The sequence below is a fragment of the Hyperoodon ampullatus genome, assembly GCF_949752795.1.
Source record: "Hyperoodon ampullatus genome assembly, chromosome: 14".
Taxonomy (NCBI): Eukaryota; Metazoa; Chordata; class Mammalia; order Artiodactyla; family Ziphiidae; genus Hyperoodon; species Hyperoodon ampullatus.
This window is the reverse complement of record NC_136927.1, coordinates 21,953,694-21,974,902: the sequence shown is the minus strand read 5'-3', so window position 1 is coordinate 21,974,902 and position 21,209 is coordinate 21,953,694. Positions and strand designations below refer to the sequence as shown.

At 52.6% G+C, this 21,209-nt stretch overlaps 3 protein-coding genes across 7 annotated transcripts; 1 reads left to right on the top strand and 2 right to left on the bottom strand.

Moving 5' to 3' along the window:
* Positions 1 to 2,957: 2,957 nt before the first annotated feature.
* On the bottom strand, positions 2,958 to 13,759 carry DECR2 (2,4-dienoyl-CoA reductase 2; the record flags this gene model as incomplete). Of its 4 annotated transcripts, none has more annotated exons than XM_079719145.1 (8): positions 2,958 to 3,175; positions 3,688 to 3,792; positions 3,954 to 4,047; positions 4,116 to 4,240; positions 5,969 to 6,104; positions 6,690 to 6,741; positions 7,830 to 7,898; positions 13,680 to 13,759. In XM_079719145.1, 8 exons carry the CDS (start codon positions 13,757 to 13,759, stop codon positions 2,958 to 2,960), a joined length of 879 nt encoding a protein of 292 aa, XP_079575271.1. The 4 variants fall into 4 exon arrangements, with proteins under 4 accessions (XP_079575271.1, XP_079575274.1, XP_079575273.1 ...); XM_079719148.1 differs by having other exon boundaries at positions 2,958 to 3,052; XM_079719147.1 differs by lacking the exon at positions 3,688 to 3,792.
* LOC307062548 (small nuclear ribonucleoprotein Sm D2-like) lies at positions 5,260 to 5,899 on the top strand (the record flags this gene model as incomplete). The annotated part of the gene is made up of 3 exons (XM_079718292.1): positions 5,260 to 5,375; positions 5,607 to 5,832; positions 5,876 to 5,899. The coding sequence occupies 3 exons, from the start codon at positions 5,260 to 5,262 to the stop codon at positions 5,897 to 5,899; spliced, it is 366 nt and encodes a 121-aa protein (XP_079574418.1).
* A 1,303-nt stretch (positions 13,760 to 15,062) lies between the features above and the next one.
* On the bottom strand, positions 15,063 to 18,435 carry NME4 (NME/NM23 nucleoside diphosphate kinase 4). Of its 2 annotated transcripts, none has more exons than XM_079718744.1 (5): positions 18,330 to 18,435; positions 16,571 to 16,704; positions 16,200 to 16,301; positions 15,990 to 16,102; positions 15,063 to 15,499 (listed from the first exon to the last, which is right to left on the bottom strand). In XM_079718744.1, exons 1-5 carry the CDS (start codon positions 18,418 to 18,420, stop codon positions 15,376 to 15,378), a joined length of 564 nt encoding a protein of 187 aa, XP_079574870.1. In that variant the 5' UTR covers positions 18,421 to 18,435; the 3' UTR covers positions 15,063 to 15,375. The 2 variants fall into 2 exon arrangements, with proteins under 2 accessions (XP_079574870.1, XP_079574871.1); XM_079718745.1 differs by having other exon boundaries at positions 15,390 to 15,577.
* Between the last annotated feature and the right edge of the window lie 2,774 nt (positions 18,436 to 21,209).

The following is a 21,209-nucleotide window of genomic DNA, read 5'->3' as shown; positions in this document are numbered from 1 at the left end:
TTGGGCCTTCGGGCTCAGACTGAATCACACCATCTGCTTTGCCGGGGCTCCAGCTTGCAGTTGGCAGATCATGGGACTTCTCAGCCCCCACAGTCACATGAGCCAGTCCCTATAATAAATCTCCTCCTGCAGATCTATATATATCCTACTGGCTCTGTTTCCTGGAGAATCCTGACTAACAGTAATGAAAGGCTCACTCCTTTCATTCTCTTCTGTCCTCCTGGAGCTACGCTGCTGTTGAGTCCCAGGCCTTCGAATGTGGCTAGCGGGACACCCTCCCCAGGGCCTTCTCTGTCTCCTCCAGGGACGGCAGGCCTCAGCTCTCTGGCACGTGGGGTCTATGGTTGCAGCTCCCCAGGAACTGCCTTCACGGTTCTCTTTCCTCCTCCCGTGGCATCACGAGCACCCATCTGCCTGCCTTGCTGGTAGACTTGATGCCACCACACCCTGGTCTCCGTTTAAATGGCAAGCGGAGCTCCTTCTGCCCGGTGGCCTCCCTGCCATGCCCCTGCACCCATGAAGACGGGAAGGAACTCAGGTGGGTGTGGGTATCTGGGGCAGAGGGCTCAAGCTCAGGACTCTAGTGGCAGCACCAGGAGCTTGCAGGGCAGGCAGCGCCCCCCGCCCCCCTCCAGGACCAGCTGTGGAGGACACCCCTCCCACCAGGGGAGCAGACAGCCTCCCCTCGCCTCAGGGTGGGCTCCCCCTGCCTCAGGACCAGGGCATCACGCATTAGGTAAAAAGTGTTTTCTAAACTCTTCACAGGAAAGACAGGAAGTAGACACACCACTAAACGCCCAGATCACCAGTGATTTTGTTCAGGTGCCCTCCTCCTCCTTCTAAAAACATTTGTGAAATCCAATGAATAGATGTTTTCACAGGAAAAAGATTATTTTTTAAGTAAATGCATTTTCTGGCAAAACTCTTGGACCCGTGCTTATGCAAATGGATGGTACAGATGGGGGCAGGGTGGGAGGCAGGGAGGAAGGGGGCACCCAAGCCGCATGTCCAGCCAGAGGGCAGACCGACAGCTTTGAGCACCTTGAAGTTTGTAACAAACGGCACAGAAAACAAACCCAGGATCCAAGTGGCCCCCTTAGGTCCTGGCCTGGGTGTGTGTCAAAGAGTGGTCATTGGGGAAGAATTGAGGGTCCAGAGATCCCCCACCCCTGGGCGTGGGGGAGGGTGCTGGTGACAACGGGGACAGGCCACCTGGAGGACCTAGAAAGTGAGCCCCTAAATGACCAAGGACTAAGTCCTCTGGGGATGTCCCAGCAAAGGACAGACTCCAGGGCAGGTGGGGAGCAACCCTGCCCGTCACTGGAGGCCGGCAGAGGTCCCTTCTGCAGCCCACACCCCCTGTGATAGGACCCAGGACACAGGTCTTATGGAGAGGCTCAAACACACTTCTCCAGCCTCCCTAGTTTGGCATTTCTTTGCCAAGCAAAGGTCTCAAAGCGGGAGAACAAGGAAGAGAAGACAGCCTGAAATGCCCCCTTCTCTCCACCCAGGCCATGGGAGCCACCTCAGGACACCCACTGGATGCAGGCAGGAGGGGAAAGGAGGCCAGCCTAGGCAGGGGCTGGGGTGGCGGGACAGCCCTGACCCTGGGTTGTGCAAGGGGGACACCCCTGCGTCCTGGCCTCCTCAACACTCTCGAAGCGCTGGAACCCAGACCTCCCCGGCATGTGTGAGCAGGTCAGCAGGCCAGCCACACTGCCTAGTCCCTGCCGCCCATGCATGGGAGACGGGGCCATGGGGAGGGAATGTGGATGCAGCACGGTTCCTAGAGGAAAGGCCAGTCTCTGCTTCAGTCACTGTTGGAATTGTCAGGTTTGGCGTTCAGGCTGGGCAGGCGGGAGGCAGGTCACAGGGATCCGAGAGCAGGTGTGGACCAGCTCCTCTGCAGCACACTGTCCCCTGCCTGTCAGAAATGCCAGCAGACACAAGGTCACTGGAGAGCACTGAGGGGCACCCACCTCCTGCACAGCCCTGGGGGTGTGAGTGGCCAGGCTGCGGCAGGCAGCAGGCCACCAGGCCGTGTGCGTCTCCTGGAGGTGGATACAGTGGCCCCCTCTGCCCCCTCCCAGCCCTCCACCATCAGTACTCCTCACCCCAGCGACCTGGGGGCCTGCCCGGCACGCACACCCTCCCGCCGCCTGGTCGCCCGCATGCCCCGGGCACTGAGAACGTGTCTGCCGGCCACCAAACCACAGATGGCCAATCAGCAGCTCCTGTCCTACAAACAAGCCCACCTCTTAGACTGGGGGTCTCCACAGAAGCCCACGCCAACTGCAGCTTCACGGTGTGACTGAACGCTGTGAGCTCCTGGGTGTCCCTCCACCACCCCCCAGGACGGGACAGGAGCCAGCCAAAGTCCTAGAATGTTCCTGCCACCACCCTGCGATGGGGACGCAGGAGGCTTAGGGGCCAGGTCCCAACCAGGGCGGTTACATCTCCTCAGCCATCCTCAAAGGAAGCTGCTGCTCAGAGGACTAGGATGAGCAGGTCTCAAGGGCTGGCCACACCCCTGGGACTGGTGGGGGAGGAGGGGAAGCAGAGAGCAGTGGCACCTTCCCCCACCCCCATGGGCCCAGCAAGCCCTCAGGCCCCCAGAGAGGGTCACCCAGGGGAGCTCCCAAAGAGAGACAGGGTTCCCAGCCTCTTCAGGCAAGCCGTACAGGTTCTGGTTTTCAGGGAGGCCCCGAGGTCTGCAGTGCAGCTCCGTGGGGCCGGCCCCTCCCAGCACCACCCATTTGCCCTGGAAGACTCGAGCCTTGCCCTATGTGTGGAGCAGGGGAACCCAAAAGTGCCCGAGAATACATCTAGAAATACATGTAAGAGACTGAGGAGAAAGGCATCAGGCCCAGCACAATGACCATCAGTCCACCAGGTGGGTATTTTGGGGAGGGGACCAAGGACACAGGTGACCCCTGAAGGTGGGAGTGGCACATCACCTAGAGCTTAGCAGAGAAGGATGAGAAGTCCGCCAGCGACTGGATGTCGTTAGGGAATGTCAGCCAGGCCCCACCATCAACCACCAGCAGGGCCCCCGTCACATAGGATGCCAAAGGGCTGGCCAGGAAGAGGGCGCTGTGGGCGATCTCCGTCTTGTTCCCCAGCCTCTGCAGGGGGCTTGCCAGGACCTTTGCCCTCATGCTGGCCTGTGGGCCACCTGGGAAGCAGCAGGAGGCTCAGCCCCTGTGGGCCCCAGGACCCCGGGGCCCTCCACCCTCCCCTGCCCAGCTTCCCCTGAACCACACCCGGGAATGTTGGGGGCATCGTTAGCATCATCCTGGGGGAGCAGGAACAGGGCAGGTACAGTAACACCCACCACAGAACCAGCACAGGGCCTTTCTCCGCTCACCCTGCCAAGGCTCTGGAGGCTTCAGTGGGGCCCCACTTTGTGTCCGGCTCACACATCAAGGCCAGCAGCCCCTGGCCTCTAGCTCTAGGGGGCAGCTGCCCAAGTCCAGCTGACCCTTAGTCCATTGCAGGTCTGTGCGAACTGTCCCCAGCCTGGAGACGGACTCTTTGCCCACCCTGGGAAGCCATGAGGATTTGGCACTGATCCCAGGCCTGTCCCAGCCAGGTGTGAGGGGAGCCCTCGGAGGCACGTTTGGGGGGTGGGGTGACTGTGCTCAGGGGAGCACCCGCTGCGGGGCCTGGGCTCCCCGGGAGCCTTACCCAGCCGCCGGAAGCCCTCTGTGCCGCTGATGGGGCCGGGGGCAAGGCTGTTGACGCGGATGTTCTGGGGGCCCCACTCCACAGCCAGGTGCCGTGTCATCGCATCTGCATGGGAGGCCGGCAGGCATGAGGGAGAAGCAGGGCTGCTCTGCCTTTAGGGAGGCCCGGGTGGGGGTGGGGGCTCAGCGTCACTCGGGACACTGCCGGCCTCCGGGGACAGGGATGGGGAGGAACCCACGTGGGCAGACCAGAGGGGGCGCCCGTACCCACGGCCGCCTTGGCAGAGCCTGCATGCACTTGGAGCACCTGCCCGCGGGTACCCAGGGTTGCAGTGATGTTCACGATCACCCCGCCATGGCCCTGCAACACACGAGAGGGGCAGTGAGCGGTGGCCAGAAGCGGGGAGGCCCTGGCCACGGGACACTCACACGGAAGAACTTCTCGTAGAGTACGCGAGACACGTTGAAGGTGCCCAAGGTGTCGATGTCCATCACGGTCTTGAAGGCGTTGGAAGACAAGGCACTGGCAGGGCACAGGAAGTTCCCGGCTGCACCTGCCAGTGGAAGGAGACAGCGGATGGTGCTGGAGCCCCGGGCAGTTGAAGCATCTGGACCCTCAGGGTGGCCCAGGTTGGCCAGGGAAGGAAACCTGAGCATTTGGACAAGTTCCTGAATGACAGGCAGGATGGGTTTTATGGGTTGGATTGTGTCCCTAAAAAAATTCGCTGAAGTCCCAACCCCTGGTGCCTGTGAACGTGACCTTATTTGAAAATATGGTCTTTGCAGATGTCATAAAGGTAAGATTAGCTCATACTGAATTAGGGTGGCCTAAGCCCAAAGATTGGCTTCCTTAAAAAGAAGAGGACACAGACGTGCACAGGGGATGGCAGTGTGAAGGAGGCAGAGGCTGGAGGGGTGCAGCCCAGAGCCAAGGCCCGCCAGGCAGCAACCCCAGGAGCTGAGGGCAGGGCCTGGGACAGAAGCTCCCCCAAGCCTTGTTTTCAGACTTCTGGCCTCCAGACTGTGAGAGAATATATTTCTGTTGTTTTAAGCTGCCCAGCTTATGACTTTGTTAGGGGCAGGAAAATAATACGCAGGGTGTTTTTAAAGGAAATTTCAGCAAAAATGAACCGGAATGTAAAATAGGGACTATAGTTAACCGTATGTATCAATATCGGTTCCCCGGTTGTAACAAATGCAAGGTGTTCATAGTATGTGGAGTTCTCTGTACTATCTGCTCAATTAGTCTGCGAATCTAAAACTATATTAAAACAATAACGTGTAGTCCTTTTTCTTTAAGGGGGAATTTCAGGACACAAGAGTGGTCCTACTCTGTGATTCAGCCTAGTTCACGGGGCACCCTCTTGAGCCACGGCTGCACTGACCTGGGAGGAGCTGAGTGGCCTGGAGCCAGGACAGTTCTGGGGCCTCCAAACAGGGAGATCTGGTATTGCTGACCTGTCAGAAGCCCCCTGGCCAGAAGGCCGAAGCAACGTAGAGGAAACGTTAGTGACTTGAGAGCACAGCCACCACCATTGCCACCACGTGCGTCCTCAACAAGCCCAAGGGTGAGATGACCCCGGAGAAGCTGCAGAAGCGGGAGGAGGAGGAGTTTAACATGGGTCCACTCCCCGTGCTCACACAGTCGGTCAAGAACAACACCCAAATAGATAACACAGGGCTTCCCTGGTGGCGCAGTGGTTGAGAGTCCGCCTGCCGATGCAGGGAACACGGGTTCGTGTCCCGGTCCGGGAAGATCCCACATGCCGCGGAGCGGCTGGGCCCGTGAGCCATGGCCACTGAGCCTGCGCGTCCGGAGCCTGTGCTCCGCAACGGGAGAGGCCACAACAGTGAGAGGCCCGCGTACCGCAAAAAAAAAAAAAAAAAAAAAAAAAAGAACAACACCCAAGTGCTCATCAGTTGCCGCAACAAGAAGCTCCTGGGCCGTGTGAAGGCCTTTGATAGGCACCGCAACATGGTGCTGGAGAAAGTGAAGGAGGTGTGGACCAAGGTCCCCAAGAATGGCAGGAGCAAGAAGAAGTCCAAGCCAGTCAACGAGGACCACTACATCTCCAAGATGGTCCTGTGTGGGGACTCGGTCATTGTGGTCCTGCGGAACCCGCTCATGCATCGCCAGCAAGAAGGGGCCTCCTCCCCGCCGTCAGAACTTGCCCCCTCATTTTTCAAAGACCTGCCCTTTGCGCTGGGAATAATAAAGTACTGTGTTTTTTCTAAAAAAAAAAAAAAAGGAAGCCCCCTGGCCTCGCTCAACAGTGACTCACAGTTAATGAGAATGTCGATCTTCCCGAACTCCTTCAGAGCCTGCTCCACGGCTGCCATGATGGCCAGGGGAGCTCGGACGTCCAGAGATAAAGGGAGGCACCTCTGGCCAGTGGCAGCAGCCAGCTTTCTGGCAGCCTAGAAGCCAGACAGGAAGACAGAGGTGGGCAGCAGGCCGGTGGCCTCAGCCTGGAGGAACAGCCCTTCAGAATCTGATGAGGATGATGAGCCAGGTTCTTCCAGGAAGCCGGGCTCTGCTGCTGAAACCCACTCTGCAGAGACACAGCTGGCAAGTGGCCACTCCCCAGGGCCATGACCCCTGGTGGACGCTGCTAAGACAGCCCGCACCCTCTCCCCTTTCATCACCCTCCAGGCCCCTGGTCACTAGTCACAGGTCAACGGCAGCTCCAGCTGACGTCCAGTCCCTGCCCCGAGACCAACCACGGCAGTGGAGAGACTCTCCACCCTCATGACCCTGGTGAGCCCAGAGATCTGTCTTGGGGCCACAGTACCACCCAACATAAGGGTTCCCGCACAGGACCCAATAAGTAGATTCTTTAAAAAGACAAGGATGTCCCTGCGGGCCACTTCCATTGAAGCTCTGTATTTGGAAGAGGGGCAGGTTTTGGTGTAATCATCCTCTGGACCTCAGGACCCTCCAGGTCCAGGCTCCCAGCCCCCAAAGCTGTCCATGGACATGTGGGCACAGGAGAGACCCCTTACCATCGACACTCTAGGAAGACTTCTGCTGGCGATGACTGTGTGGCAGCCGTGCCTGCAAAGCCAGATGGCAGGCGTGAGGGCAGCAAGGTGCAAGGGACACGCCCAGCTGGGCTCCTGCCTGGCGCTCGAAGCAAAGGTCCCCCTCCCCGAAGGGTCTCTCAGGCTTAAACACCAGCCTAGGGCTGAAGGCACAGCTAGCAGAGGACACAGGGGCCTCCGTGGGGCTGAGTGACTGTGGCAGGACCTCAGGCAGGCACCACTGGTTTCTGGGCTGGGTCTCTCTGGCACAAGGTATGCCAGCCATGCAGGGATGTGGGCCTTGCCCCAAACACCATGTGAGCAGCTGTAAGTCTCGGACATGGGGCCCAGACTCTTCATGAGTCCTGCTGGGTCCACCTGGGTCTCCCCGGGAGGCTGGAGTGAAGGACAGAGAGCCCATTCCGGGGCCAGGGCACCTCCCCTGCCTTACCTCCCGACAAACCCGGCCTCAAACTCAGTAACAGTACCAGCTACCACCTGCTAAGCCAGTCCCACTGAATCCTCAGAACACCACAGCACAGCTGGCCATGCTCTGCTCAGAGAAGCAACAAAGCTTCCAGCTCAGAAAACAAATTCACCTGGACTGGATGAGTCCCAAAATCTCGTCCAGTGGGAAATCTCTGAAAAGCAGGGTCCTGGAGGAAACCAGCTTCATCTCCCCTAACCCCAGCCTAACTCTAGGCCTCTCACAGGTGCGGGTGACAAACTGTTGACCTGGGCCTGAGACCACAGACCTTGTGTCCCAGGAGACACTGTGCTCTGCACGGTGCCAGGGTCCAACTCGGCCCACCCTGACCCTGGCTCGGCAAGGCCCTGGGGGACCCTGCAGTAGAATTACCTCAACCTTTGGATCCTCCCGCTTTGTACAAATGGGGGTGCTGAGGTCAGAGCCAAACAGTCTAGACTAATCTCTAGGAGAGACTGTAGTCTTGCCTCTCCCAGGACAGCACTTGACCCCTTTCAGATGCTCTCTGATGGCCCTGGGCCTAGAGGGGTTCCCACCACCCACCGGCATTTTGCCCAAGATCCCAGGGTCCAGTGGGGTCCATGCAAGGGGGTGGGGAGCAAGACGGGGCACAGAGCACACAGAGCAGTGCTTACCGCATGAAAATCTCAGCAATCCGGAACCCGATTCCAGAGCCACCGCCTGTGATGAAGGCTACCTTGTCCCTGAGAGAAGAAAACAGAGGCTCTTTAAAGAGGCCCCGGTTAAATGGGGGCGGGGAGGAGGTGCTCTTGGAGGACATTGACCCTCTGCACTGGGCACTTCTGTCAAATTTGAGAAATGCTGCTTTTTAAAGCCTGCATCCCTCAGCTTTTTGAATCTTTGGGAAGAATGTCTCTATGCATAAAAGTCTCTATGCAGAAAGTTATCAATTAAGTGAGAAATGTTTTCAAAACATACAAGCCTTCCTCCAGCCACCCGCTAAGCGGATAGGGTAGAGGGTTCCTGGAGAAAGAGAAACGGGCATGGCTTTCTTGACATAAGAGAAGCATCTTTGGCCTAAGCCATTCTATGATCTAAGCCTGGTCACAGTCTTGTCCTCGAACAGGTCTCAAAGAATACAGAAACTGGGACTTCCCTGGTGGTCCAGTGGTTAAGACTCCATGCTCCTGATGCAGGGGCCCCAGGTTGGATCCTTGGTCAGGGAACTAGATCCCGCATGCCACAACTGAAGATCCCACATGCCATCCCACATATCACAACTAAGACCTGGTGCTGCCAAATAAATAAGGTTTTTTTTAAATAAAAATGGGTAGGGGTCACATATATATGCTGTCTACAAGAGACCCACTTCAGACTTAGGGACACATACACACTGAAAGTGAGAGGATGGAAAAAGATATTCCATGCAAATGGAAATCAAAAGAAAGCTGGAGTAGCAATACTCATATCAGATAAAACAGATTTTAAAATAAAGAATGTTACAAGAGACAAGGAAGGACACTACATAACGATCAAGGGATCAATCCAGGAAGAAGAAATAACAATTATAAATAGATATACACCCAACATAGGAGCACCTCAATACATAAGCCAACTGCTAACAGCTATAAAAGAGGAAATCGACAGTAACACAATAATAGTGGGGGGACTTTGGGCTTCCCTGGTGGCTCAGTGGTTAAGAATCCGCCTGCCAACACAGGGGACACAGGTTCGAACCCTGGCCCAGAAGATCCCACATACCGTGGAGCAACTAAGCCTGTGCACCACAACTACTGAGCCTGTGCCCTAGAGCCCATGAGCCACAACTACTGAGCACACGCACCACAACTACTGAAGCTTGTGTGCCTAGAGCCTGTGCTCTGCAACAAGAGAAGCCACCGCAATGAGAAGCCTGCACACTGCAACGAAGAGTACCCCTGCTCACTGCAACTAGAGAAAGCCCGCATGCAGCAACGAAGACCCAACACAGTCAAAAATAAATAAATAAAATAAATTAAATAATAATAATAATAGTGGGGGACTTTAACACCTCACTTACACCAATGGACAGATCATCCAGCAGAAAATTAATAACAAAACACAAGCTTTAAATGACACAATAGACCAGACAGATTTAATTGATATTTATAGGACATTCCATCCAAAAACAGCAGATTACACTTTCTTCTCAAGTGCACACGGAACATTCTCCAGGATAGATCACATCTGGGGTCACAAATCAAGCCTCGGTAAATCTAAGAAAATTGAAATCATATCAAGAATCTTTTCCAACCACAACGCTATGAGATTAGAAATCAATTACAGGGGAAAAAAACATAAAAAACACAAACACATGGAGGCTAAACAATACATTACTAAATAACCAAGAGATCACTGAAGAAATCAAAGGGGAAAAAAAATACCTAGAGACAAATGACAATGAAAACACAATGATCCAAAACCTATGGGATGCAGCAAAAGCAGTTCTAAGAGGGAAGTTTATAGCAATACAAACCTACCTCAAGAAACAAGAAAAATCTCAAGTAAACAATCTAACCTTACACCTAAAGGAACTAAAGAAAGAAGAACAAACAAAACCCAAAGTTAGCAGAAGGAAAGAAATCATAAAGGTCAGAGCAGAAATAAATGAAATAGAAACAAAGAAAACAATAGCAAAGATCAATAAAACTAAAAGCTGGTTCTTTGAGAAGATAAACAAAATTGATAAACCTTTAGCCAGGCTCATCAAGAAAAAGAGGGAGAGGACTCAAATCAATAAAATTAGAAATGAAAAAGGAGACGTTACAATGGACACTGCAGAAATACAAAGCATCCAAAGAGACTATTACAAGCAACTCTATGCCAATAAAATGGACAACCTGGAAGAAGTGGACAAATTCTTAGAAAGGTATAACCTTTCAAGACTGAACCAGGAAGAAATAGAAAATATGAACAGACCAATCACAAGTAATGAAATTGAAACTGTGATTAAAAATCTTCCAACAAACAAAAGTCCAGGACCAGATGGCTTCACAAGTGAATTCTATCAAACATTTAGAGAAGAGCTAACACCTATCCTTCTCAAACTCTTCCTAAAAATTGCAGACGAGGGGCTTTCCTGGTGGCGCAGTGGTTGAGAGTCCGCCTGCCGATGCAGGGGAACGGGTTCGTGTCCCGGTCCGGGAAGATCCCACATGCCGCGGAGTGGCTAGGCCTGTGAGCCATAGCCACTGAGCCTGCGCGTCTGGAGCCTGTGCTCCGCAACGGGAGAGGCCACAACAGTGAGAAGCCCACGTACCGCAAAAAAAAAAAAAAAAAAAAAAAAAATTGCAGAGGAAGGAACACTCCCAAACTCACTCTCTGAGGCCACCATCACCCTGATACCAAAACCAAAAAAAGATACTACAAAAAAAGAAAATTGCAGACCAATATCACTGATGAATATAGATGCAAAAATCCTCAACAAAATACTAGCAAACCGAATCCAACAACACATTAAAAGGATCATACACCATGATCAAGTGGGATTTATCCCAGGGACGCAAGGATTCTTCAATATATGCAAATCAATCAATGTGATACACCATATTAACAAATTGAAGAATGAAAACCATATGATCATCTAAATAGATGCAGAAAAAGCTTTTGACAAAATTCAACACCCATTTATGATAAAAACTCTCCAGAAAGTGGGCATAGAGGGAACCTACCTCAACATAATAAAGGCCATATACGAAAAACCCACAGCAGACATCATTTTCAATAGTGAAAACCTGAAAGCACTTCCTCTAAGATCAGGAACAAAACAAGGATGTCCACTCTCGCCACTATTATTCAGCATAGTTTGGAAGTCCTAACCACTGCAATCAGAGAAGAAAAAGAAATAAAAGGAATACAAATTGGAAAAGAAGAAGTAAAACTGTCACTGCAGATGACATGATACTATACATACAGAATCCTAAAGATGCCACCAGAAAACTACTAGAGCTAATCAATGAATTTGGTAAAGTTGCAGGATACAAAATTAATGCACAGAAATCTCTTGCATTCCTATACACTAACAATGAAATATCAGAAAGAGAAATTAAGGAAACAATCCCATTTACCATTGCAACAAAAAGAATAAAATACCTAGGAATAAACCTACCTAAGGAGGTAAAAGACCTGTACTCAGAAAACTATAAGACACTGATGAAAGAAATCAAAGATGACACAAACAGATGGAGAGATATACCATGTTCTTGGATTGGAAGAATCAATATTGTGAAAATGACTATATACTACCCAAAGCAATCTACAGATTCAATGCAATCCCTATCAAATTACCAGTGGCATTTTTTTACAGAACTAGAACAAAAAATCTTAAAATTTGTGTGGAGACACAAAAGACACCGAATAGCCAAAGCAGTCTTGAAGGAAAAAAACGGAGCTGGAGGAATCAGACTCCCTGACTTCAGACTATACTACAAAGCTACAGTAATCAAGACAATATGGTACTGGCACAAAAACAGAAATACAGATCAGTGGAACAGGATAAAAAGCCCAGAGATAAATCCATGCACCTATGGTCAACTAATCTATGACAAAGGAGGCAAGGATATACAATGGAGAAAAGACAGTCTCTTCAATAAGTGGTGCTGGGAGCACTGGACAGCTACATGTAAAAGAATGAAATTAGAACACTCCCTAACACCATACACAAAAATAAACTCAAAATGGATTAAAGACTTAAATGTAAGACTGGACACTATAAAACTCTTAGAGGAAAACATAGGAAGAACACTCTGTGACATAAATCACAGCAAGGTCTTTTTTGACCCAACTCCTAGAGTAATGGAAATAAAAACAAAAATAAACAAATGGGACCTAATGAAACTTAAAAGCTTTTTCACAGCAAAGGAAACTACAAACAAGACAAAAAGACAACCCTCAGAATGGGAGAAAATATTTGCAAATGAAGCAACAAAGGATTAATCTCCAAAATATATAAACGGCTCATGCAGCTCAATATTAAAAAAAAAAACAACCCAATCAAAAAATGGGCAGAAGACCTAAATAGACATTTCTCCAAAGAAGACATACAGATGGCCAAGAGGCACATGAAAAGCTGCTCAACATCACTAATTATTAGAGAAATGCAAATCAAAACTACAATGAGGTATCACCTCACATGGGTTAGAATGGGAATCATCAGAAAAGCTACAAACAACAAATGCTGGAGAGGGTGTGGAGAAAAGGGAACCCTCCTACACTGTTGGTGGGAATGTAAATTGATACAGTCACTATGGAGAACAGTATGGAGGTTCCTTAAAAAACTAAAAATAGAATTACCCTATGACCCAGCAATCCCACTACTGGGCATATACCCAGAGAAAACCATAATTCAAAAAGACACATGCACCCCAATGTTCATGGCAGCACTATTTACAATAGCCAGGATATGGAAGCAACCTAAATGCCCATCGACAGACGAATGGATAAAGAAGATGTGGTACATATATATACAATGCAATATTACTCAGCCATAAAAAGGAACGAAATTGGGTCATTTGTAGAGATGTGGATGGACCTAGAGACTGCCAGAGTGAAGTAAGTCAGAAAGAGAAAAACAAATATATATTAACGCATATATGTGGAACCTAGAAAAATGGTACAGATGAACTGGTTTGCAGGGCAGAAATAGAGACACAGATGTAGAGAACAAACGTGTATGGACACCAAGGGGGTCAAGTGGCGGGGAGGCATGGTGGTGGGATGAATTGGGAGTTTGGGATTGACATATATACATTAATATGTATAAAACAGATAACTAATAAGAACCTGCTGTATAAAAAATAAGTAAAATAAAATTCTAAAATTCAAAAAAAAAAAATGGGTAGGGGTCAAACTCTCTCCAAGTTAAAAAAAAAAAAAAATACAGAAACTAACGATTGTCATCAGGCAAGAGAAGTAACAATAGCAAAGATAATAAATCAGGTTTAAAGACTCCCAGTTCTGTTTCCATGGTAAAGATTAGCCTGAAGTGCTCAACCACCAGATCAACTGGAACCTCCGGGATGATGACCCTCGTGACTTCAATCAACTAAAGCTTGGACTCTCAACCGCCCAAACCCTTCATGAAGATGCATGCACCTTTAGCTTAAAACTTCCCCAAATTTGCTGTGCGGGGAGACACCGCTTTGGGGAAAATCTCCAACGTTCTCCTTACTTGCTGCTAGTAATAATTAATCCTTCCTTCTCCTGACCTTTGGCTTGGTTGTGTCCTTTGACACTCACCCCCACCTCGGAGCATTACTAATGAACACCCGCCACCACCCACAGGACAAACAGACCGTGTTCACAGCCATGCAAAGATCAGAACACCAGCAGTTGCATCTCTGGGGCACCTGGACCTCCGGACTGTCTGGCCACCAGGCACAGGGTCCTCACGCATCCCAGTAAAACCGCAGTCCCCGTGCAGCCCGCACCGCAGGCGCTCCCTCCCCCTGCCCGGCTCCCTGGGGCGTCCCCGACACGGCCCTCACCGAAGCAAGTCCGGACAGAAGAGGTGGCGGTACTCCGGGAGACAGTCGTCCTCGCTGACGTCGGGCGGTGGCTGGGCCATGGCGCTCGGTGCGGGCCTGGGCGGCTAGAACAGCAGGGACCCGCCGGGATCAGGACTCCGACCTCCGGTGACAGGCGGCGCTGTACCCGCGCCCTCCTCTCTGGCTGGCCTGGGACGAGGAGGCCCCGCCCACCCGGCGCTCGCCCCTCTCGGGACGCCCCGCCTCCGCGTGCTCTCGCTCCTCCCAGGAAGCCCCGCCTCCGTGTCCCCTCGCTCCCCCCAGGACGCTCCAACCACGCCGGCCCTCCCTCTTCCCAGGACAACCGGGTCCTTCCCGGCCCTCCCCGCGCTTCTCCCAGGACTTCCGGCCCCATGGCCGCGCAGCCTGCTGGGACTGGAAGTCAGTCTGGGCGCCAAGGTGTGCGCAGACGCAGTGCGGCGGGCAGGTTCTCGCGGCGGAGGCGCGGTGAACGCGGCTGGGAGCTGTCCGCTTTCCCGACTCCTTTTCACAAGACTGGGCGTCAGTGCCGGGGTCGGAGCCAGCCGGACACAGGGGACACTCGGTTCCCGGGCTAAGGTGGAGCTCGCGGGCCGGCCCAGGGCCCCTCGGCTTCCCTCACCGCCCTGGGCCCTGCTGTGCATTTAAAACACCTGGTCGGACTCGCCCAGCATTTAAAGTTCCTCGCCTCCTGGACGCTTCCCTTTCCTGTTGCAAAAGTGTGACGTAGAAGACGGAAGGAGAGTAGAGCCCAGAAAAGCCATGGGAAACAAGGAAGGCCCTTCCCTCGAATGGCCAGTCCCAGGGTTAGATCCCAACATGACCCTTTCGCGGCCAGTAAAGTCAGTACACTTCATCCGTGCCCTCATGTGTAGGCACAGAGAGCAACCAAAGCCGGGAATCCAGGACCAGCGCTTCCATCGGCAAGACGTCAAATTTGAGTGAGGACCAAGTCGGCCTCAGCAGGTGTAATGATGTGTGGTGTCCAGTACCTGTGACAAGTGACCGGGGACACACCTGAGGACCAGGCGTAAGTGTGTAGTGTCAGTGTGGTCACCAGTCTTTCTGCCCTGGGGGCGGCTTCAGTTCCCTGCCTACCCCTTCCTGCAACCCTCCAGTCCTGCCTAGGGCTCCTCCTTGAGGGAGATTACTAGCTCAGGGGCTCAGCTTGGATTCCCCAGATTTCAGGCTGGAGGTCTCTGGACCTCTGCCTGTCTCATACATTCAACAAAGTTATTGATTCCCTCCTGGTGTGTGAGAGATGGTAAGCTTCATTTCTACTTTCAAGCTGCTTACAACTTTGCATAAAGGCCTCATCCTTACCTCAGAGATAACAGAGGCTGTAATGAGCACTCCACCCCCACGCACAGCACAGTGAATTTTAATGTCCCCACTTTGGGGGAAGGGAGGTCACACTACCAGCTTTTGGAGGCACCCCAAAGCTTGTCTGGCACTTTGGTACAGAAAGGATTTTGTCCAATCTCTTGCTTGCTTTGGATAATACTAAAAGGCACATAAAGTTGGTGGCTCAACCCTTCTGGGCTGGGGTGGGGCAGCAGGTGGACAGGCGGGTGGGTCTGGGACAGATCGGCAGAGCATGGGTGTGGGCTCAAGGTCTTGTCGACAGAGGTAGTTGGTCCTGGGTGGATGCTGGGGTGACCGAGGGTACCCTGAGTGCTCAGGCTGGATAGATGCTGCTGTGGTGGCCTTCGTCTGCCCAGTCCACCAGCTCACTGCTCTGGAACCACAGCTGGATCTCCCTCTGGGCACCCTCCACGGAGTCGCTGGCGTGGATGATGTTCCTGTGCCAGGTGGCAGAGGTAGGACACAGGCTTCAGTGTGCACCTTGGGGGTCCCAGGGACAGTCTGCTGATCCCCTACTGTCGAGGGGAGCAAGCGGGGCGATTGTACAGAGGGGAAAGGAAGAACAGGGGAGCTGCAAAACCGGGTTCCAGCCTGATCTCAGCTTCTTACCCACAACCTCATCTGTCCCGTGCCAACCCCCGGGGTGTCTGGTGATAAAGTGAGGTGACAGACTACGATGGCAGAGCACGTACAAAACACACAGGGAATGCTTTATCTTCTCCTGTGTGCATTAAAGGGTTTTTAAAAAAACTGCACTAGCAAACGTTCGGTGTGATGTGCCACCAGTAAAAGTCTCTTCTGGCTTTACTTTCCCCTGAGCAAGAAGCCCAGGTCCGGTGGATCTGCCTTAGCAGCAAGCCGCCACCTCAAGCCCCTAGTGAGCTGGCCCTCAGCTCCAAGTGGCCGAGTGTGTTAGGGCCCCCATACCTGCTGATGTGGATGCTGAAGTCTCCCCGGATGGTGCCAGGGGCAGCCTCAGCCGAGTTGGTGTGTCCTATCATGGCCCTCGAGGTGCAGACCACATTGGGGCCTTCCCAGACCTGCAGCACAGAGATAAAGGAGGTGGGGAGAGGTGGGTATCAGCAAGGGCTCAGTCCAGGACCCTCCACCCCTCCCACCACCCCTGCCCCGCTGTACCATGGCCACCACCGGGCCGGAGCTCATGTAGCTGATGAGGGCTGGGTAGAAGGGCTTCCTCTGCAGGTCGTGGTAGTGCTCAGCAAGGATGCTCTCTGGTGCCTGGTGCATTGGGGGAAGGGGGTGAGAGGAGCCCCTGGAGAGGGAGCCCCACCAGGCACTGGGACAGTGACATGGTGTACTGATCACAGGGCCCTTTGCAGACGACACCTACATGGGGCAGCACTCCAGCCACAAAAGCATAAGGCAGACACCTCCCCACCCCTCCCCTTCTGCCAACACCAGGATATCTTCCTGACGCAGGGCAGAGATGTGAGAAGCCCCCCATCCCAGTCTCCTCAGGGACACCCACAGGCCAAGAGCCCTGGTACCTGCAGCATCTTCATCCCCACCAGCTTGAAGCCCCTCCTCTCAAAGCGCTGGATCACATCCCCAACGAGCCTCCGCTGCACCCCGTCTGGCTTCACTGCAACCAGGGTCCGCTCCAGGGTCCAGGAGGGTCCTCCTTTAGAAGAGGGGGGTTCGGGGCTGCCGAGGCCTCACCCTTTCATGTCTCCCGGACCTGGGTTCCCCTGCCAGGACCCAGGTGTCACCTGGACTTCAGAGTGTCTGCCTCAGGCAGAGCAGCTCTGGAGGGGAGAAGTGTGGTGTCCACAGCCAGGACTGTCCAGCATGGTGCTACCCCTTGGGACAAGCAGCACAGGGGGTCCCTGGGGACTTCAGCCTTTCGGAGGGGCCATGGGCCCTCCCAGGCAGTGGCGGAAGCTGTCCATGATAGAGCTGATGTCCCCTGAAAAGGCATCTATCTTAGACAGCCTGGAGGCCTGGGGAGGCACAGTCCAGCTCAGAGGCCACCCGGAGGCCCAAAGATGCCACACTGGAAAGAAAGTACAAGTCTTGGCCTGATTTTCATTCTTGTCCTTTGTGGTGCTAGCACAGACAATGTCTGAACCCCCAACCTGCCGCATCAGGAAGGAACCACCACCCATCTTCTGGGTCTCAGGTGAAGGAATGGCAGGGGACCAGGGAGACAGAAGTGCACTTTCCCCACCGGCTGGGCCACAGACAGCGGGACAAAGGGACCTGGGGATTGAGGAGAAAGGTGGAAAGGTTCCTGTCTGCAGGTGGGGAGAGTTGAGAGGGCTCCTCCCCTCACACCTTCGTTGGCCAGGCTGCTGTGGGGTTCCAGGGTGGGATGCTTCCGGACCTAAAGTCAACACTGCCACAGTCTTCCCCCTCCTGGGGAGACACTGCCCAGGAGACCTCCAGCATCATCACCCTCCTACAGCCCCAGGCCACTTCCAGAGTTATGCTGACCCTCAGCATTGGGTCCAGGGTCAAGTGTACTTTTGAGAGGAGCCCAGACCCTGGATGTCCAGCTAATTCCTGCAGAGAAGGAGGAGAGAACTGGAGGAGAAATAAGATGTAGGGTCCAGGAGGGCCAGTGTCCCTGGAGGAATCTGCAGCTGCCTTCCCATCCCCAGGAGGAAAATTAACCAAAGTTGTGCAGGGCCTGGAGAGCAGGCAGTGGGTGCCCACCACATTCCTTCAATGAACCGCGCTGGAGGAAGTCCCCCCATCCTTATTCCATCCCCCAAGCCCAGTGCCTGGGGGCCCTGCTGCCAGCTGGCTTGTGCCTCAGATGGTGGCAGTTCACTCTTGCCAGCATTTGGAACGCCAGGACATCTGCCGCTCAGGAAGGGCCTGAGGGTCAGCAGCTAGGGCAGAGGTCCCTGTGGATACCAGCCGGCAGGGATAGGCCAGGCGGAAAAACGCCCCAGGACTGGAGTGTTCATCTGGTGAGAATGACCCCGCTCAGGACCCCCTGGTCCGCTGCAAAGTGTGGCCACCAGACTTCTGGCTTCCTCCTGCCCTGGAACCCTGGGGACCCCCTGCCCTGAGCACGGTGAGGAGGCGAGCGGGGGCGTGGGGGTCTGGGTGGGAGTGAGCGGTGGGGGGGTGGTGCGCGCAGGGCCCCAGCCCGGCGAGAACCCGATGGTCGCGCAGCTCCAGCCGGCCTGTCCCGAGGCCTCAAGCCCCCTGCGCCAGGGCCCGCACGTGCGCCAGCAGAGGCCTGCGGCACCTCAGCCCGCCCCACCTCGCGCATGGCCGCCGGGTGGGCGGACTCACCAGAGCTGGAGCGCGCAAGCAGGCTGGCGACCGGGGCCCGCGTGCGGCACATCAGCCCCCGCAGCGCCGCGCGCCCGGAGAGACCGCACATGACTCCCTGCCCGCGAGTGCCGTCTGAGAGCGCAAGAGAGAGGCCCGGGGAAGGAGGGGGAGGGGCGGAGGGAAGAGGGAGGGAGGAGGGTGGAGGGAGAAAAGGAACCTGGGGAAGGGTTGGAGGGACAGAGGGAAGAGGGAGGGAGGGAAGGGGAGGGAGGTGGAGGGGCAGAGGGAGAAAAGGAACCCGGGGAACGGGCAGCGGGAGAAAGGTAGGAGGGAGGGAGGGGAAGGGGGGAGAGGAGGAGGGGTGGAGGGAGGGAGAGCGGCGCAAGGCCCCCACGGCCCCTACCCTCGCGGCCCCACACCGACCCTGATTCACTCAAGAGGCCTCGGGAAGTATTTAATGTCAATTTCTGTTAAAATTAGAAGAAAAAAATAACAATGATGATGAACGCAGCATGGATTGTATTCGTCTTTATACCAACACAGTCCTTAAGTATCAGTTTGAGTTCATGCAGGTCCTCCGCCTGTCTTGGGCTGCACCCGTCCTGGCAGCAGGACCTGCTTCTGGGGGCGGGGGGTGTCCTCCCACCTGAGTCTCCCTCGGAAATTACACCCTGCATCTGGGGAGGGTGGACCTGGATGGTCAGGCAAGGTCAGGCAGGGCATCTCTGCATTTGGATGGGGAAAATCCCACCTTTATTCTCAAGTGGACATGTAACTGCATTCCTCTGAAGGAATTTAGCTTCCACTGAAACCCTTACGGTGCCTGTGACTTTATCGCAAGCAGAAATCACAGATATTTTCATATACTATATTGTTCCAGCTGAGAAGGTGGTGCAGTACTGTTTGAAATATGAGACCAACTGCAAGATATTAGGTAATGAGTTTTCATTTTCTTTTTTTTTAATTTTATTTATTTATTTTTGGCTGTGTTGGGTCTTTGTTGCTGTGCGCGGGCTTTCTCTAGATGCGGTGAGCGGGGGCTACTCTACGTTGGGGTGCACAGGCTTCTAAATGTGTTGGCTTCTCTTGTTGCGTAGCCCAGGCTCTAGGCGCGTGCGGGCTTCAGTAGTTGTGGCACATGGGCTCAGTAGTTGTGGAGCACGGGCTAAGTTGCTCCGTGGCATGTGGGATCTTCCTGGACCAGAGCTCAAACCCGTGCCCCCTGCATTGGCAGGCGGACTCTTTTCTTTTTTTTTTTTTTTAATTTATTTTTGGTTGCGTTGGATGTTCGTTGCTACACGCCGGCTTTCTCTAGTTGCGGGGAGCAGGGGCTAGGCTTCATTACAATGCGCAGGCTTCTCATTGTGGTGACTTCTCTTGCTGCGGAGCCAGGGCGGGCTCTAGGCACGCGGGCTTCAATAGTTGTAGCACACGGGCTTCAGTAGTTGCGGCTCGCGGGCTCTAGAGCGCGGGCTCACTAGTTGTGGCGCACGGGCTTAGTTGCTCCGTGGCATGTGGAATCCTCCCGGACCAGGGCTCGAACCCGTGTCCCCTGAATTGGCAGGTGGATTCTTAACCACTGCGCCACCAGGGAAGCCCTGTAATGAGTTTTTGAAAAAGCATATATACTTCTTTATGCTGTTGTGTATGGAGTTGTTTTCTTAATTTCATTTTCAGTTGTTCATTACAAGTGTATAAAAATACAATTGAGTTTTGCATATGGATCTTGTATCCAGAGACTTTGGTGAACTCATTTATTAATTCTAATAGTTTTTTAGTGGATTCCTCAGGATTTTGTACATACAAGGTTATGTCATACAGGAATAGAGATAGTTTGACTTTTTCCTTCCCAATCTGGATGTCTTTTTTTTCATTTTATTAATAAATTGCTTGGCTAGAATCTTCAGTACAATGTTAAATACAAGTGACCTTCTTTTTCCACTGTCTTAAGACGGGAGATTAGATTATTGTTTTGAAATATTTTTTTCGTTCTTAGTATAGACATTTACAGCTATAAATTTCCCTCTAAACACTGCTTTAACTATATTCCATAAGTTTTGATGTGTCTTCATTTTCTTTCATCTCAAAGTATTTTCTGATTTCCCTTTTGATTTCGTATACTCTAAAAACTACAAATCATTGTTGAAAGAAATTACAGAAAATCTAAATAAATGACAAAACATCCCACATTCATGGATTGGAAGACTTAACATGTTAATATGTCAGTGCTCCTCAAACTGATCTACAGATTCAACTCAATCCCTGTCAAAATCCTGACTTCTTTGTAAAAATTGATAAGTTGATTCTCGAATTCAGTGGGTTTGCAAGAGACCCAGAATAACCAGAAACTCCTGAAAAAGAACAAAGCAGGAGAACTCACACTTCCTGATTTCAAACTTATCACAAAACAATAATAATCAAGTCAGTGTGGTACCAGCACAAGGATAGACATATAGACCAATGGAATAGAATTGAGAGTCCAGAAATAAAACCATACATCTATAGTCATCTGATTTTGGCGAGGAAGCCAAGACCATTCAATGAGAGACAGAATAGTCTTTTCAACAAATGGTGTTGCAGTAGCCAAGACATGGAAACAACCTAAATGCCCATTGACAGATAAATGGGTAAAGAAGATGTGATACACATATACAATGGAATATAACTCAGCCATAAAAAAGAATGAAATAATGCCATTTACAGCAACATGGATGGACCTAGTGATTATCATATTAAGTGAAGTAAGTCAGAAAGAGAAAGACAAATACCATATATCACTTATATGTGGGATCTAAAATATGACACAAATTAACTTATCTACGGGACTTCTCTGGTAGTCCAGTGGTTAGGACTCTGCGCTCCCAATTCAGGGGGCTCAGGTTCGATCCCTGGTCAGGG

What these genes read in the sequence shown, in the direction of transcription:
- NME4 (XM_079718744.1), bottom strand. Translation starts at nt 18,420, where the DNA reads ATGTGCGGTCTCTCCGGGCGCGCGGCGCTGCGGGGGCTGATGTGCCGC. An exon ending in GCTTGCGCGCTCCAGCTCTG is followed by an intron (nt 16,705 to 18,329) that starts GTGAGTCCGCCC and finishes CCTCTTCTAAAG; the next exon opens with GAGGACCCTCCTGGACCCTG. An exon ending in TGGGGATGAAGATGCTGCAG is followed by an intron (nt 16,302 to 16,570) that starts GTACCAGGGCTC and finishes CCAATGCACCAG; the next exon opens with GCACCAGAGAGCATCCTTGC.